The 18,223-nt window shown below is 42.2% G+C and overlaps 2 protein-coding genes across 2 annotated transcripts; both read left to right on the forward strand.

Moving 5' to 3' along the window:
• The first annotated feature begins 85 nt into the window (after window positions 1–85).
• On the forward strand, window positions 86–9,273 carry sfi1 (SFI1 centrin binding protein). Its single transcript, XM_061069667.1, is given in 31 exon segments — window positions 86–348; window positions 645–716; window positions 827–937; window positions 1,759–1,853; window positions 1,960–2,077; window positions 2,193–2,295; window positions 2,433–2,589; window positions 2,697–2,858; window positions 2,972–3,042; window positions 3,124–3,216; window positions 3,323–3,420; window positions 3,581–3,647; window positions 3,848–3,978; window positions 4,072–4,153; window positions 4,232–4,410; window positions 4,530–4,605; window positions 4,712–4,807; window positions 4,909–4,985; window positions 5,099–5,201; window positions 5,290–5,386; window positions 5,638–5,798; window positions 5,877–5,951; window positions 6,672–6,746; window positions 6,847–7,023; window positions 7,101–7,306; window positions 7,386–7,436; window positions 7,527–7,692; window positions 7,781–7,868; window positions 7,950–8,067; window positions 8,196–8,295; window positions 9,136–9,273. Coding segments are annotated over 31 exon segments (3,492 nt in total). The 5' UTR covers window positions 86–199.
• Window positions 9,274–9,834: 561 nt separating this feature from the next.
• sxph (saxiphilin) lies at window positions 9,835–18,160 on the forward strand. Its single transcript, XM_061069670.1, has 17 exons — window positions 9,835–9,891; window positions 10,219–10,382; window positions 11,126–11,225; window positions 11,425–11,601; window positions 11,709–11,871; window positions 11,946–12,010; window positions 12,444–12,595; window positions 12,739–12,925; window positions 13,014–13,162; window positions 13,236–13,326; window positions 14,101–14,148; window positions 14,244–14,423; window positions 14,543–14,690; window positions 15,654–15,736; window positions 15,841–16,025; window positions 17,334–17,520; window positions 17,611–18,160. Exons 1-17 carry the CDS (start codon window positions 9,846–9,848, stop codon window positions 17,652–17,654), a joined length of 2,169 nt encoding a protein of 722 aa, XP_060925653.1. The 5' UTR covers window positions 9,835–9,845; the 3' UTR covers window positions 17,655–18,160.
• The last annotated feature ends 63 nt before the right edge of the window (window positions 18,161–18,223 follow it).

Below are 18,223 nucleotides of genomic sequence, written 5' to 3' on the forward strand. Positions count from 1 at the left end.
GCAGCCTGTTGCCGCTGGCAACCGGATCTCTGGACCGTCCCCCAGTCGTCACGTGACAAGGAAAAACAAACGCGCGGCACTTGGACACAGTTTCAGTGTCTTCAGGTCGGGGACACATGTCAGTGTTGTTGTGTGGACGGAGATAAAGTGTCCGTCACCGTTGATTTACCTCCAGAACTGACGCTGATGACTGAATACGATGCAGAGGAGAAGGACGGACACAGGACCGAGCTGTGTCCGATCAGGAGCTGAAACCAAAGCAGTCCGCAGAGCTCACTGCAGAAAGATCCCTTACAGAGTCGGATACAACTGGAACAGAGGTTGAAGACTCAAGGAGCTGAGGATCAGGTGCGGATCACTTCATGGAGTCTGGGTTTTCATTTGCTGATCTTGATAAGACCAGATATTCCTCTGTTATTCCCACAATGGGGACATTATTACAGTAGCAGGAGCCAAAATAGGCATCAGTTAGTAGAAAGTAACTTGGTTAAGTCTAATGGATACAAATATAGAATAATAGGGATGTAATGAAACTAATATATAAAATGTAAAGACACTGTGCACATGAACCGTTGATATTGGATAGTTCATAGAGTTACAGTGCAGTCCGTAATGGTGGTGATCATTTATCATTTCTTCTGCAGGCACCTGGCCAGAAAGTTCCTGCACATGTGGATGGAGAAAACCTTTGGTCGAGTTCCCCCTCAAAAAGCCAGGTGACATGTCACATCTATTTTGTAAATAAGTTGTGTTTAAATCTCATTGTGTGTCGTGAGTCCTCACTGAGCCGGAGGTCACTGACTGAAGGGATCATTGTGTGGTGCAGGTCTCACTACGACAGCGTGGTGCTGAGACGAGCTGTGGAAGGATGGAGAGACGAGTGGTGGACGTCCAGGAGAGAGTGGGGTCTGACAACAAGGGCCCAGTGTCACTACAGGTCAGCTCAAACACTTACAGGTTGTACTTCAGTACAAATCTCCGGTACTTCACTTGATTATATCGATTTTAGACTTAATTTGGACTTTTTACTCCGTGACATTTATCTTACAAGAGCAGTGATTTCATTTAAATAATTGATCAAATTGTTTTGCACAAAAAGGAACAGTTTGAGATGTTACATTTGTGGAGCTCAGCTTTACTTTTTGATTCTCTCATGGGTCATCTCATTATTTTCTTGTGAAATCTCTTGAGGGGCCAATGCTGATACAGATTTTAAACGGTAAAAAAAATCCAATAACGATATATTGGCTGATATAAACAGTGGAGTCCAAAAGTCTGAGACCCCATTGACAAACCTCTAATATTTACACATGCAATAGACCTGGATTTCTTTTTAAATCACCAGAGGTTATGTCATGGAAAATGAGGAGGAAATGTTGAAGATAAGCAAATTAGAGGAATTTGCTAACTTTGCGCAATTCTGGATTCTTTGAGTTTCATCCCTTCAGTTGACGCTTCAGTTCAAATGACACTCGGATGAATTTGATCCACCAATCAGAGCAAGTTTCCACCTATTATAAATAAGGCTTTGCCTCAAATGATGGCCATATATGTTGAAACTATAGTTTGATAGATTGTTGTTCGATTTGTGGCTGTGGCTCAGAATCAGGATTCCCAGCTCAGGGAACACACAAAACCAGAAATTGCCACTGAAAGCTCTTTTGCTAGCGTATGAATAATGTGTATGAATGTGTGTAAATGGGTGAAGCTGGTCACTGATGGTTATTGTGTTTGCTTATTAAATACTTTGTGTTTCAGGTATTATCTGTGTAACTTGGCGTTCCATCGGTGGCGAACATATATCTCACTGCAGAGGGAAAAGAAGAGCAAACTGAAAAACGCTCAATCATACGGTATAAATTACAGAATAGGATAAGTACATCCAACTTAATTTAACCTCACGTCATTCAGATACACATGAAGCTGCTGTGACACTAATCATTTTGTTTCATGGACCAGCTGACAGGCAACGGATACGTCTGGTCTGGGAGAGGTGGGCGGTTTTCATACAGATGAGACGGATGAAGAAGAGGATGATACAATCAGCTGTTGATTGTAACAGACTCACAGCTCTGCAGTAAGTGAACTCTAGTCCCAAGGCACAGAACTGTAGAGACGATCCTCCCTGAAGGTGTCATCACGCCCTTAGCTTCAGTCGTTTAGTTCTACACTCATGATGTTTTACTGTGCAGCTCTTCATGGGCCTTATGGAGGACCAGGCTGCAGCAGCTTCAACACCTTTACACTTTGGAGGAGCAAACTGTCAAACAGCAGGCGCTGGCTTTAAAGAAGAGGGTAAACATTTTATCTGACTCATTCATAACTCACGTCTTCTCATTATCCATTCCCGTGACATACATTCTGACATCTGTAGTATTTCCTGTGTGGTTATTTACTTCGTGAGATGTGTGCTCTGCTCTCTTTTTGTAAAGGCTTGGCTTCAGTGGACAGAAATGCACGTAGCTTTTTGTTGTCAGAAAGAGAGAGAATCCAGAGCTTCACTTCACTTCATCGTCAAACTGAAAAGAAACACACTGCATCAGTGGATGAGTTATGTGTCCAGCTGTCAAACCAGAAGAATGTCACAAGGTCATTTTAATTACCTGCCTGTTATACATACTTTTGGTGTTTATGTTCCCTTTTTTTTATATGTATTATTCAGTTATTTGTTAATACGCCTGTTTTGATTTTTGTAGCCGCAGCTCAGCGTGCCTGTTACCTCCGCCTGTTGAGGACGTGTTGGAGTCGTTGGAGGAAGGCGTTGCATCGCAGGTGGAGTAAGGAGGTGCGATTACAAGCTGCAGGGCAGTTAGCCACATAGAGCACTCAACGCAGAGCACTGGAGCGATGGAGAACTTGTATCCTAATCAATACCCAAGCTTAATTTTTTTACTGCAGCATCAAAAGTCGGTAGAATTTGGAGTTGCTGTAATGATCAGTTCAGGCGTTTGATTCCTGAGCTCATCAGTAGATGTGACGCTCTGCAGAGACGAAGCTGAAATCAACCAGATGGCGATTCAACACCACCAGCATCATCTGTTGGTGAGAACCAAACATTAAGCTACTGCATATAATGATGCAGCTTGTGATCAGTTCATGTGTTGAAGTGTGTTCTTGTTGCAGAGCGCTGGACTGCAGGGACTTTTTCTCAACGTCAGCTGGAACAAAACACATCGCTTGAACAACAACATGGCTCTCCAGCATTATCAGCAAACCGTAAACAACAACAATTCAGCGCTCAACCAAGAAATACACGATTAGTGAAGAACTTCCAATTAAAGTCACCATTGTTTGAATGGTTGGAGTTTTGTGTTTCGTGTAGATGATGAGGAAGTTTTGGAGGCTGTGGCAGGATCGACTGGAGGAGGCTGAAGACAAGAGTTTCCAACCTCTAATAGAAAAGGCAGTGACCAACTACAGGTGCTTTTATTCTTTAGCTTCAACTATATTAGCCCTGAGGTGAAATAATGTATTTATTGATATAAAGCGTTACATCAATATGTTTAACACTTAAGTCATTCCTTTGTGATTCATTTGGATTTGAATCTCTATCTAATCCATCTGTTTTGCATTTTGATAGCATGTCCGTGCTCAGCAGCTGTTTTCACATCTGGAGGGAGAAACTTGCTGAACAGAAGCATATGCAGGTATTTTTAAAAAACATATTACATTTTTGTATAAAATGCAAATTAAAGGTCAAGAAACCCGAGGGTTAATTGCTCTAAAAAAAATGTTTTCTTGATTTTAGAGTTGAAACAATTAAGTGATTAGTCAATTGGGAGAAAATCTATTCACATCAATTTTGATATTGTTCAATAGCAAATTTAAAAAAATTGATTTTCTGTAGGACCTGGAGCATCAAGCAGACATTTGGTTTGCAGGGCGCTTGCTGCCTGAGTGTTTCACCTCATGGGTTGAATTCACTCTTCAGAGGAGACTCCACAAACACAGGAAACTCAAGGCTGACATTTTTAACCAGTGAGTTACACACTTTGTCCTCCAGACTTGTTTGTAGATTTATTTCCAAACCAGGCAGAGATGATCAGATTCGTTTATTTCCTGTGTTTTCAGGCAGCGTCAGTTCACTTGGGTGTTTTACACCTGGTGGGGACAATCAGAGCAGCACAAGGAGCAGATGCTGTCTGAGCGAATGGTACGTCAGCTGTAGATGGAAAAACTACATCATTGATTACGTGTGTGTATCAGACACTGACAATTAACTCGTTATCAGGCAATTCTCCACGAGGAGCAATACCACATGCAGAGAGCCTTTGTTTGCTGGAGGCAAAGGACAGAGCAGCGGATCAGTGAGGAGGAGAAACAGGAAGTTTCAGAGCATCTGTATCTGCAGCGACTTCTCCACAAGACGGTAACGCAGTGGAAGGAAAACAGCTCTGAGATACGAGACAGGTGAGGAAAACACTGCACTGCTGCAGGGATTTATTTGTTCTAGTTACAAGTATATATGTACCACTACTAGTAAGTATATCAGTGCTGAGAGTTTACAGGTTTGTTTATTTCTGTGACAGGAGAAGCCGAGAACATCAGGCCTGTCATCAGGGGGACCTGTGTCGCTTGAAATGGGCTCTGGAGAAATGGAAAAAGGTGCTTTTTCATCTCTGTCTGTCGGTACACCTTCATTTCAATTTATACATTTTTTTCCCGATTAGTTGCTGATTATTATCCTCTTTTTTTCTTGTGTGTTGATCAGTTTGTCCAAATCAAGAGATGGAAAAAAAGCAAACTGGAGGAGATGCAGCGTTTCGATGAAACTAACATTCTCAAACACACCTTTGTGGCCTGGAGGGTATATTAATCTTACTTATCGGCAATGTAATCACATGATATCATGCACTGGATTTGATTAAGCTAATGGAAAAGCTTTTAACACTGTGGCTGTATTCACAGACACACAATCTGCAAATGTGTCACGTCTACGATCAGGCAGAGGAACTTCACAGAGAGAAAACCCAGAACTTTCTCAGGTATTTAACAGAAATGTTGTGTTTAAATTCTGTGAGAATGAAAAGTTTGTCTTTCTCTAATCAGAAACCACAGGTTTGTATCAGCATCATCAGTTTCAGTCATGTCTCTCCAGAATGGTTCTGTCAGTGTGGAGGGAGAAGGCAGCGCTGCAGGCAGAGAGTCGACTCCTGGAGCAACGAGCACAGAATCACTCTCAGCACTTTCTTCTGTCTAAGGTGGAAATCAGTCTTTGGGCCTTTACCTTCATACTAATTGTTTTATCTGAGCCTTTGTTGATTGGTTTCTTGCTCTAAATCTCCAAAGGTGTTTCTTGCATGGAGAGAAATAACAAGACTTGCAGTGATAAAGCACCACCAGCAGGGGGAGGCAGTCAGCAGGGCTCAGAGAGCCATAAACCAAGGTAACAAGTTTGTTTTATGCATTTTGATTGGCTCTCACATAGTGTACAGCTCATTAATGAAATTTCAAAGACTCATAAAACAGGCAAACCAAGAGTGGCTTCCTTTTTAAAAGTAAATATCCCTGCATTCTACAATGATTTATTGTATAAACCACAAGATTCCTCCATAAAAATTCACTTCACCACAGATTATATTACAGCTTGCATCTGAAATGATCTGCACCTTATAGGCTGATGTTTTCTGTGTTTAGTCTTTCTGCTGCAGTCGTTCACACAGTGGAGGAAACGAACCAGAGAGGCTCGCAAGGAGAGGATGTCGATGGAGAAAGCCAGATGGCATCATGAATCCAAACTCCTCTCTAAAGCACTGAAAAATTGGAATAAGCATCAAGACCAAAACCGGAAAAATAAGGTTTATAATCCATCTTCCCTTTGTTTTGTAAATCACCACGCTGTGATATGAATTCTTAAGAATATTTCCTCTTCATAGGTGATGAAGCGACAAGGACTCTTGTTGCTGAGATTGAAGATGTATCAGACCTACTATGAACAATGGAAAACAAAGGTTTGTTGATGTTTCACACGCTCAACTTCTAAAGAGGCAAACCATTGATTTTACACATAAAGCTCAGTTTACTTTTCATGAAAAGCATTATTAACAATCGTACTAAGCCAGTGAAAACTGTTGTATAATGTCTCTGTGGCTTTGAAGAAGGTTATTAAAGTTCAGAGTTTACTCGATTTATCAGTTGGCAGACAATATCAGCTAATGTGCAGTGTATATATATGATATTGGCCCATAAAAGAACATATGCGTTTCTGCAGCTTTGTTTTTTACTTTACTGTATCAGATAATCTCTTACATTCCCTCAATATAAATAGAAAAACATAAATTGCTGGACTTGCCCATTAAAACTGATAGTCATAGTTGAAAAGGGAGAATCCCCACTCTTATTTGTATGGTTTTCTTTCTTGTGGTGCTAATAGTTCAGCTTGCCACATGGAAAATGGATGTGAGTAGCTATTGAATATATGTGGTTTGATTTCCGACAGTTTAAGTGGCTGTGAGTTCAGTTCTCTTGAGAACTCTTGCTCTCCCAATCACCTGTATCGAACTATCCCCCGCTGTGCATCTCTCTACCTCGTCTCCCACACAGATTTAGCACCTAATACTTCTGTACTGTACCTTAGCTTTGGTGTTGTCCCTCAGTTGTAAGTCACTTTAGAGAAAAGTGTCTGCCCGATGATGACATTTAAATCACTTGGGTTTATTTCCTGCGAACAGCTGCAACGCAGACGAAGAGAAGCTAAGCAGACGGAGAAAGCGCTCTGGCACTGGTCTCTCACTCTTCAGTCCAAGGTAACACGTTTTTCTTCTCAGGGCCCACCGATAAATTCAGGCAGAAAGATTGCTGAGTTGCTTCTAACGTGTTTGATGTGTCTTGGTGCATATGCTGCAGGTGCTGTATGGGTGGAGGCTGTTGGTCACTGAGCAGCGTCAGAAGCAGGAGCAGGCGGCCTCAGCTGCTCGGCTCTACAGAGACCAGCTGCTGAGGGAGGGCATCACGTGCATCCTCACATATGCTGCTCACATGAACAACCTGACGCCGAGCCTCACGCAGCACAGCCAAGAACAAGTGGGTCTCCGAGCTGGCAAATCATCTATCACTTCACCGTGAGTGCTGTTTCTTCAAGTCTGTCCTGTGTCCTGCAGAGATCCCGGCGTCTCCAGAGAGTGGTCAGACGTTGTGCTATGCGGTGGAAGCAGCGGGCGCTTTGTAAACCTCATCTGGAAAAAGCAGCTATAGAGCAACCTCGGAAAAAGAAAGTGACCTTCTGTTTGACGACAAGTGGACCAGAGAGGGTTTCTGTGTCCGACTCAGTGGAGCAGGAAGCTGAAGACGTAGAGCTCTGCAAGCTGTGAGTCTGAGTCTCTGACCCGGTGAAGCTCTGCTCAACACATGAACACATGTCTCACAGTTTTGCTTTTTTAAAACAGGCTTCCTACAAATATCACTCGACGACAACCCCGTCGCTGCAGAGATACAGGGTAAATCTCTTTTTCAAGCACTACATTATTTTGGGATCTTGCATATGTATCTCATATTACAAATCATAAATTGAAACCAAAACCCTTCAGTTGTCAGAACAACCAGACCGGCCTCCATCCTGCTGACGCCCTGGTTAGCTCCACACATCCGAGCTCCATCACGTCCACTGTGTCTCCCACTGAAGCTCATGCATCTACTGCTGAAGACCTTCTATTGCCTCCTTCTGCTTTCATGAGCACTGGGTCTCAAACTACGGTAATAATCACCTGGTTGATTTGCACAGATATCAATACAAATTCAGTGCTTAATTGAGAAAAGATAAGTATATATATTTTTTTCCAAGTTGGGAAAAAGCAGATGGACTGGAGACATCCCCTGTGTTTCTTTTCATCAGTTTGATTCTCCCTTCAAACATTACTCCAGGCATCCAGGTAGGTCGGCTGCAATCTTTCTTTTCAGTGATTATGAAAAAACAAGATTTTTAAGTTGATATTAAGTTTTGTCCAATGAAGAAACTGAGGGTCTTGATGTAGAAGATGCAAGAACTGATCCAACGTCATTTATGACGAGAGAACTGCTCAGCATTCAGCTCAACATGAAGAGTTTCCAACGGGACAGGAAACAGCTCAGGTAAAGAAAAGAGCAATTTTTTCTTTCTTCTTGTGTTGTTGTTAATGTTGTTGCTATAGTAACTGATGCTCTGTGTGTGTGTGTGTGTGTTTGTGTGTGTGTGTGTGTTTGTGTGTGTGTGTGTTCAGGTCGTGGCAGAAACTGAGAGAGGTGTTGCAGAGTTGGCTGCAGACCAGTGGAGAGGATGAGCAAATGGAAAAAGATTCTGTTAGTCAGGAGTTGAAGGAGGTAAGAAGATCAGATCATGTTACATGTTCAACAGGTAACAACACTTTCATAACGTGAAATCCAGCTGCTGCACGAGGACACAATTATCAGTGTTGGCTTGTGATTAACAATTAGTTATTTTACTCCTTGATTAAGTCTCAAAATGTTCTCCCAGTTTCAAACCTCAACAGTGAGCTAAGTTCAAGTCTATTAATAATTTGTAAAATCATTTTAAACCAAAGAATACTTAAATTAAAATTGATTTGCTGAATGTCCCCTCATGTAATTCATTTCAGGAATAACAAACTCTAAAAAATAAAACCATGTATTGCTAAAAAGAGAATAATGCGCTGTATCCAGAATGGGTTTGATGATGATCTTGTTCATCAACAATGGTCAGAGAAGTCTCCAATAGCCTAAAGTAAATACTCCATCTGCCACATAATAGTAGGACAATCCATCCATCAATTATCTGTACCACCCATACTTTGAGTCATTGGATGTTTGCGTCTCCAATTAGCCTAAGCTGGATCTCTCTGGATGTGGGAGAAAGCCTGAGAACTCACCCAAAACCCACAAAAACACAGCGAGAACATGTGTAGTAAATGAATATTACATTTAATTTGCCCCGCTGTTCCACATCTGCATGTCACGTGTTTCACATAAAATAATGTATGAAGTAATGCTCTCTCACAAGTGGAAATACTATGAACTGTCTGAGGTAATTCAATTTGGAAAGATACACTAATAGCTTGAATTTTGTCTGTGGCGTCGTTTGAGCGATAAATGGAAACTGTATCAAGTCACTGACACTGGATGTGATTTTGCCTGAGTCACAGTGGACCTTCTTGTTGTTGACAGCTGGACGAGCGCATCGACAGACTCTCCTCCGAACTGACCAATCAGAAGCCAAAGATGCTGCTGCACGCAGAGCGGGTCCAGCGTTTACAGACTGCCCTCCACACGTCGGGGGGGATTGCTCTCAGTCGGAAAACATGAGAGATGGAAACTGTTTACAACGTGACAGGAAACAGAACCGGTCCTCACCCACTCCCAGAGTGACGACACCTGCTACACGTTCGGACTGTTCTTCTGCCACGATCACATTTATTAGAATGATGTGAGACTCAGACAAAGATTTGAGAATTTAATGAGTAAAATATGGACACATATGCTGCTATAAGCTTACTTTTTTGAACTTTTATACCTGTGCAGCTCTCAGCTTGAGTAAAAACCTGCTCTCCATGTGATGTTTTTTATTAAATATCATGTAAATGGTCTTAAAACTGTCTCTGCATATAAATCCAAGCACTTAAAAGGCGTCTTCACCTCGACATCAACACTTCTCCAAAAACGTTGGGTAGGGGTTGTCCTTGTGACAGCTGGTGTTAAATATTTTCCATATGTGTGAAAAAAGTGACTTTTTCAGAGGAGTGGCCTTACGCAATAGGTTTTGTATTTCCCCGTTAGCACCAGCGTCTCTTGTACTTTTGGAGAATCTTGGCAGGAAACAAACAGAAAGGGCAACTGGCTGTTGTGTTCTACATTAGACAAATCTTACAGCTGCAGCAATGCGAGGACTTTTACTCTTTCACATGTTTGTCTGCTGTATCATGGGTGAGTGTTGTTACTGAGCCAGTTCATTTATTTATATTAAGTTATTTTGTCTTCATGTACATTCTAACTGTGTTGATTATTATTATTTGAGCTTTTGATTGTCGCTGTGAAAGTTGTCCCCCTGTTTTTGGTGCTTTTTGCTTTTCATGCCGTATAATATAACCGATTTTTAACTTGGAAATAAAATGATTTCACAGTTTACACTGAGTGGACGCACAAAGAAATTCATTAAATAACTATTAAAACAACTCAAATATGCACCAGTGCAGTGTTTTACTCCTCTTGACTGACTTACGTGGATCGTTTGATTGATTCTTTTAACGGCAGCAAAGAAGATGCGGTGGTGCACGGTGTCGGATCCTGAGCAGAGGAAGTGTGCAGAGCTGGCCAAAGCTCTGGTGGCGGTGCTGCCTCCAGCTGTTGTGGCAGCGTTTGCAAGACTCTCATGCATCCGAGCGTCCAGCACATCTGACTGCATCGAGAGGATCAGGGTGAGACATTCCAAATCACTATGAAACAAAACAAGTGAATACGTTGCACCAGTAGCATTGTTCTTGAAATCTTGTACAGGACTTCAGGGGTTTAGAATAATGAACAAGTGAATATTAAAATGAGGAGATCTGGGGTGAGGGGTGAGATTTACTGTTTGCATCAGGGCATCCTGCGTAAGGTCTAAGGTATATTTGTATAGTTTTCATTTTAGGGATTATTAGCTATATTAGCTGAGGCTATCTTAACCCAAATACAGACATGACAGCATAATATGAGAACTGTGCAAGTAAAAATATAAATTTGAAAAAGACTGAAGAAGTTATTAAATTAGCATAGTAGTAGATCATATATTAGTTGAATATCAATGCTTTTAGGTGCAGCAAAGATTTGTTAACCACCTACGGTTCAATCCAAATATTTGCACAGTAGATGTAACCTCCATTTGCTCTGGAAATGTGTCTTTTGTTAAATTTAGAACTGTCCTGCTGAGAGGTTCCCTCAGGTGAACATCCCAGCAAACACTCCAGATTTCAAAGATTTTAAGTGTCAACAAAGCAATAAATTTGAATTCCAAATGTTTTAAACTGAGGCTCCAACCAGGCAAAATCATGAAAAAGTTTGATTCCTCTGACTATTGGGAGGATTTTTGTAATAAATGGACTTTGAAGGTCTTTGAAGCGTCATATCAACATCTGGTGGAGGCGTGAAGTTCAACTTTCATTGTTCAAATTCTTTGTCTCAGGCAAACCGGGCTGATATAGTGACATTAGACGCAGGGGAGGTTTATTCTGCCGTGAAGCAGTTCGGCCTCGTTGCCATCGCCAAGGAAATATACAGTGACGGTAGGTTTGCTTCTCATCTTTTAAAAAACGTCAACATCACTGTGTTCAGAGCCAGTTCGTGTGTGTGTGTGTGTGTGTGTGTGTGTGTGTGTGTGTGTGTGTGTGTGTGTGTGTGTGTGTGTGTGTGTGTGTGTGTGTGTGTGTGTGTGTGTGTGTGTGTGTGTGTGTGTGTGTGTGTGTGTGTGTCTCTGCTCGGCAGGAGGCTGCATTCTGTCTGTGGCTGTGGTGACAAACAGCAGCTTGGACATCCGCTCCCTGCAGGGCCTCAGGAGCTGTCACAGTGGCATACGGTGGACAGCCGGCTGGAGTCTTCCTCTCGGCTTCCTGCTGTCCAGAAACTACCTGAGCTGGTCAAAGGAGCAGCCGCTCAGTCAAGGTGATGAAGAGATTAACCAGTGAATGGAGGACAGTGCTGAAGTTTTATTTCTCTTTCACATTTTGGGGTTTTTCATTCCCCTCACTTGTTTTTCTCGTCCCGTTCAGACGTCAGCACGTTCTTCAGTGCCAGCTGTGTCCCCGGAGCTGCTGCCATGGCTCCTCGTCTCTGTGCTCTGTGCCAAGGCCAGAAATCCTACATTCGCCAGAAGAATTACCGCTGTGAAACATCCCATAGTGAACCCTTCTACAACACCCAGGGGGCCCTCAGGTCTAAGTCAACATGTGAAGTAACAGTAAAAACATGAATGAATGTCTCCTCTGACCTCTCCTGCTCTGTCACAGATGTCTGAGGAGAGGTGCAGGGGATGTTGCGTTCGTGGACAATTTAGCCCTTGAAAGCATTAAAGGTAAATATTGGATTTTATATCTTACAATTGCTCATCTCCACCAGGGAGCTTAGTTTAGTGAAGATCCATATATTAATCCAGATTTGGTGGAATAATTTGTCCTGTCTACATTATACACAGATTTACACACACATTTCTTAAAATTTGTTACAAACATTCACTTCAGGATGAACTGATCAAAGTTCAAGGTCCAATATTTCCTGCATCTTGACTGATTGATGGATGTTTACTGAGGGCAAGAAAATGGCTGAAAAATAATATAAGGGAGAACTTGAGGGTTGCAGGGTAGCTCGGCTAAGTTTAAAAAGGAAATTTGAATTTGCTAAATAAATGAATGAAAGAAAAGTTAAAAAACGATTTCTTCCACCAGATTGTTTTTTTAAACCATCTGCCCTTTCTCCCTCCTCCCTACATATTCTGTCTCTTCTCTCAGAGAGCGATGAGTTCAGGTTACTGTGTCCTGACGGGACACAGGCTCCTCTCAGCCACTACAGAACCTGTAACCTGGGACGAGGTCCGGGCGGAGGCGTCGTCACCAGGTCCAACTTTCGCAAGGTGGCTCGCAAATTTCTTGTGACAGTGCAGGTAAAAAAATTAAATAAAAAGCTTGTTCAGTCCTTTAGTTTTTCCCTCAGTTATCCCACATCACTTATGTGTGCTCCATTTCCAGAATTTTAGTTTTATCCCAATAAAACAAACCCCTGTGTGGACTCTTTCTCCTTCTTCAGATGCTGTTTGGTCATCGAGGGAGAGAGAGACAGCGCTTCCAGCTCTTCAACTCTTCTGCTTTCGGGGAGAACGATCTCCTCTTCAAAGATCTCACAAATAAATTATCCGTCCTTCCAGACGACATGGACGTCAGTCAGGTGCTGGGCCTGGATTATGTGGCTCTGCTCAAAGGCCTCGGACATGAAGGTGCTTCACTGATGTGTTGTCATCACTTTTCATTTTAAAGTCACTGACTCTGTGTGATTGTGTGTGACATCGTGAAACTTGTGTACAGGCAGCTCACTGCAGGACAGTGTTGTGCGATGGTGCTGCATCAGCCACGCAGAGCAGAAGAAGTGTGAACAGTGGGCGCTCAGCATCAAATCAGATCCTCTGGTGTGTGTCAGAGCCGTTTCAATGCGGGACTGTATCGAGAAGATCAAGGTGGGTTTTTTAAATTCCAGGATATCAGTATTTTATCAAACTCTGTAGAAAAGCTACTGTTCCTTTTCCACAGAGGGACGAGGTGGACGCTGCCTCGCTGGATGCAACACACTCCTTCATCGCCGGAAAATGTGGTCTCACCCCTGTAGTGACAGAATATTATGGTGAGACTCCACATATAAAATGTTTCTTCTATGTATCCATATAACCAAATTGCTTCAAATTAGGTTCATTATTGACTGTTGGTCTTCATTAGTCCTGAATTTGGATATTTGATCAAAAATGCTAATATCTGCTACTTCTCAAAAGTTCTGACAAAACAGGCAAATTGAAAGGATCAGTTAAGCCTGTGTACAAATAATGTGGTGATTGTGGCTGCAGCTAATCATGATTTCTTATTTTCAAATCATTTGCAGATGATTTTCTTACTTAATTGGTTTAAAATTTCAACTGTAAAATGTCAGAAAATGTGCATCTCAGTTCCCCACTGTCCGAGGTGATTTTGTCATATTGCAAATTACATCCGACCAACTCACTCTTACCCAAAACAGAAAAACTTTGCACATTTGAGAAACCTTGAACCAGCCATGTTTTATATTTTTGCTTCAATAATTACTCAAATAATCATCTAAACAAATCCAAACAAAGTTTATTGTGAAACAGAATCTGACATTCTATTCACTACAACAACTCATTTCACATGAAGCAATTGATGGTTGTAAAGTTTATGTTTTACACACTTCTCATGGAGAAAGTTATTATTATTATCCAACTCTACAATCAACATCATCTGAAGAAAGTTGACATAGCTTTCGGACATTTCATGAACTAAATGTTTAGTTGTTTAAAAAGTTATCATCCACAATTAGTTGCAGTTCTCATCTACATTAACTTTAAACTATATTGACCTGCCTCTGCCATGTTCTCTTGTACTCCAGGAAGGAAATGTGTGCTCACTGGGAGATTAACTCACCTAGAGACTGATGGTAAGATGACAAAGAAGAAAACAGCTACACACATAACTCAGTGTGATCTTAAAAACCTAAAGTGATCATTGTCTTGAAATGGAACACGTCCTCAGTGCTGCCCTCGGTGGTGGGTGTAGCAGTAGCTAGGCGCTCCAGCAGGAGTGTGTTCATCGGGAACCTTGGAGGCCGTCGCTCCTGTCAGGGTCACATGTACTCCCCCGCCGGCTGGATGCTTCCCTACAGACACACCTTGAGTCTGGAGCACAACAGCAGCTCCTGTGATCCAAACCAAGGTGCTGCTTTATTTAACACATTCTCCAATATGCACCTGCTTGTATTATTGGCATTACAAACGCTATCCTCTGTTTTAACAACCCTGACATGTGACCACTGTCCCTTTGTGTTGACTTAGTTTACAACAACGTGTTCTGGAAGGGCTGCCTTCCTGGCTCTCAGGGGAATCTGTGTAAAGTGTGTATGGGAGGCAGTGGGGAGGCCGCAACCAGACGCTGCGCTGACAACCACAATGAGCGTTACTATGGAAACATGGGGGCTCTAAGGTAGGAGCAGAGACTTACCTCAGGGAGAGGTTTCTCCACAAAGTATGAAAAAACATTCCTCTTTTACCTGAAGCCGTATACAGCCATTAAAATAATTTTGGTTTTAAGATATTTGTGTTGTCGTTGTGAATAGAATTAAGGTTATGTTGCTCACAGCAATGAAAGGTTATATTTAAAACTACATTCACCTTTAACACAAGACTGAGACATTATCACATATCACACATTATTGGACAACTGGAAGTTCAACATTCACTAGATTTGCAATTATTTATTTTCTCTTGATGGAACTGAAAGGGGATCAGAGAGTGCAGATCTCCTCCAAGGTTAATGCTCTATCTGGCAATGTCAGAGAAAGTGAAAAACAATCCTGGATCTTCCCATTTATGCAAATCAACTCCAAAATGAAATGGCTTCTTCTTCCTTGTGTCTTGTCCCAACCCCTCTGAAAATGTCACGGAAATCCGAGAGAGACAAGCAAACAAACAAACAGCGAGGAAAACATAAAATTCTTGGAGGAGCTAAACATCTGTCTGATAAACACAGAGACCAACTCACCGATAGACCTAACGAAGAAGAAGAAAAAGAACATAAGCAACTTATTGCTCAATATGTTCACCAGTTATCTGCTCATTTTGTGTGTCTGTCATCAGTGCTGCACAGGAAGTGAACATTGAGTATAGCAGCTTTTTCACAAAAAAATTGCTGCACCTGAAACAAAAAGGAATGAACCCACGTATACGTTCCTGCAGGAAAACTATATCGCAGGTTAATCACTAAGAACTGAACAACCTCTATCATTTAAAAGTAACGATTTGATCAATTGTAGTTAAGAGTAACAATTTAAAAAACTTAACATTTCTAGAATCAGATGTCTCACTGTGGCTGAAGTGAGAAAATCTAGATTATATATTTGATATAGTTTGGTTGAACTGACCCTTTAATCATCTTTGATCTTCCCAGGTGCCTGGTCGGAGATCCCAGTGGAAAGAGCTACGGCGACGTGGCCTTTCTAGAGCAGCACAACCTTCAAGCCAACATCCTCAGTGAGATGTTCAACACTAACTTCTGACAGGAACACACACTGATGCTCGTTGATCTTGTGTGTTCATCATGTCACCGCATTTGTTTCCGTCACGTTGTGCTACAGGTTTGAGCTCCAGTGGTTGGGCCGAGGGTTTGACGTCGTCAGACATGGAGCTGCTGTGTGGTGACGGCCGTCGGGCCCCGCTGGCGGAGTGGGAGAGCTGCAACCTCGGGGTCATCCCACCGAACACTGTCATGACCCGGCCGGTGCTCACGGCACGTGTGTACGACTTCCTCATGAAGTCACAGGTCAGCTGATGGGGACTCGATTAAAGCTATGTGGGAGGTTTTCAAATGTTTAAAACACTTTCTCACTCACAGTTTGATGTTTTACTTTAAGACACTTTAAACACTTTTTTAGCAAACATACAAGATCTAAAGCTAAAGTCTAAAACCAGCAACAATTTTCATTCAAATAATGAAACGGCTGATTAGAGAATGTGTTAAAAGGTTCAGTGTGTACGATTTAGGGGATCTATTCGCAGAAGTTGAATATAAAATAATCCAAGTGATGTTTTCACTAGTGTGTTTCATCTAAATTGTACAAGTTGTGGTTTTCTGTACACTAGAATGAGCCGTTTATATTTAAATACTTTATATTTACACAGGGAGTGAGTCCTCTCTACGGAGACTGCCATGTTTTTACCGTAGCCCAAACTGGACAAACTAAATACCTTTTGAGTTGTTATGACAACTAAAGGCTACCACAGGTTCTCTTTGTTTGGAAGGGGATGGTGAGGTGAGGGGTATTCAGCTGCAACATGCAAGTTCACCACTAGATGTCACTACATTCTACACACTGAACCTTTAAGTCAAGGCCGGCGCATGCTTCTGCGTTGTCAGGGGCCCGCAGGCACGCAGCTGTAACGCAGGACTCGTTGTCATTCATGGTTCTCCAACCGTTGCGCGTGTTGCCATGCAATTCCCCGCCAGAACACTAGGCGCAGTAATGTTTTTTGTCGAAGTCGGCTCTTCTTCGTGTGTTGCACGAAGAAGAGCGATTTATTTACATCGCCACAGCGGCTCCACAGAGCCTTTTTCTGGCTGAAAAATCCGCCGGTTAGTGACGGGTTATACTAGTGGACATAGTGTCGGATCTCTTCTGCCAAGTGCTCTTCTATCTGGTCCATATTCGTTCTTCTAAATCTTCCGTGGTTTCCGGGCATGAACCGGAAATGCGACTCTGGAAATGATGTAGTCAGCAGACCAATCACAGCCCTCGCGGCCGGGTGACGCTTGCGGGGCTTTGCCGTCTAGTTAGAAAAATTGGCCGACGCACGTAAGGACGTAGGAAGGGCCGTGAGGGGCCCGGAAGGGCTCTTGCGTCTCCGTTCCCGTGAAAACGCAGAAGCATGCGCCGGCCTTCAGACCATAAACTTGATGCCCTGTCCTGACATTAGCCAGAGTCAAAATCACATTGTCAAGGATCCACTTTTCTGTTTCCTTTGATTAATCTTGGTGAAAATCAAGAAATGCACTTAAATTGCAATCTTTGGCAGTTAAGGTTTATATTTATTCTTTAAATTTTAAACAAGATTTTTCTTTTTTACCATGAAGGAAACTTTGGCAGCCAAACCAAATGCAGAGTTCCAGCTCTTTGAGTCTCATCCGTACGGAGAGAGCGATCTGCTGTTCAAAGATTCAACGCAGTGTTTCGTCCACACGAGTCACATGGATTACCGTTCCATCCTCGGTGAGGAGTTTTACTCCCATGCAGAATCCGTCTTCAACTGCACGCACTCTGGTACAACTACAACCAAATACATTGATTTCCAAGTCAAATGTATATAACCATCTCCTTTGCTGAAGTATTCCTTTCTTGTCCTTACAACAGATATCCTGGAGTTTTGCGATCAGGACGTGTGCAGCATATTCTAACAGACATAGAGAAGGAAGCAACTCATCATGTCCTTCTCGATGGTTAAATCCTTCACTCGCCTTATCTTCCTCCATAACTGATGACTGCAAACAATCAATTATATCATCAGGATCATACAAAAACTGCTGGCAGTGTGGTCGTGAACAACAAGGGTTGAGATTGACACGGAGGACATTTCAAAGACTCATCATTATTTTTGCTTTCTCTTCTGCAACTTCAACATGTCATTAATACATCTTATCAAGTTGAAGTGATGTGTCATGTGTAATCTGTGTGTTTTAAAGAGAGAGGTAATGCTTTCCTGTGGCAAATGGTTTCAAGCTTGAAAACACAAACCTGACATTGTGATAACCTGTGACGAGGCCCAGCTCTGGTGCCTGCAGTTTCAGCTCGATCCTGAAAGGGATAGTTCACCCAAAAATTCCCTCATTATCTACTCATTATCCACAATTCCAATATAGGGGTTTCAGGTAGAAACAGTGTTGCGGCCAAATACAATTGATTCAAACGCATATAAACAACAGAAAAAAAACATTTACACCGTGTTTTTTGCCTAAATGTCCTCTGA

Source organism: Limanda limanda, chromosome 4 (genome assembly GCF_963576545.1).
Source record: "Limanda limanda chromosome 4, fLimLim1.1, whole genome shotgun sequence".
Classification (NCBI taxonomy): domain Eukaryota; kingdom Metazoa; phylum Chordata; class Actinopteri; order Pleuronectiformes; family Pleuronectidae; genus Limanda; species Limanda limanda.

Excerpts from the sequence above, each read along its gene's own strand:
- sxph (XM_061069670.1), top strand. The coding sequence starts at position 9,846 with ATGCGAGGACTTTTACTCTTTCACATGTTTGTCTGCTGTATCATGG. Across the intron at positions 12,011-12,443 it reads AGCCCTTGAAAGCATTAAAG|AGAGCGATGAGTTCAGGTTA; the intron begins GTAAATATTGGA and ends CTCTTCTCTCAG. Across the intron at positions 14,149-14,243 it reads AACTCACCTAGAGACTGATG|TGCTGCCCTCGGTGGTGGGT; the intron begins GTAAGATGACAA and ends ACACGTCCTCAG.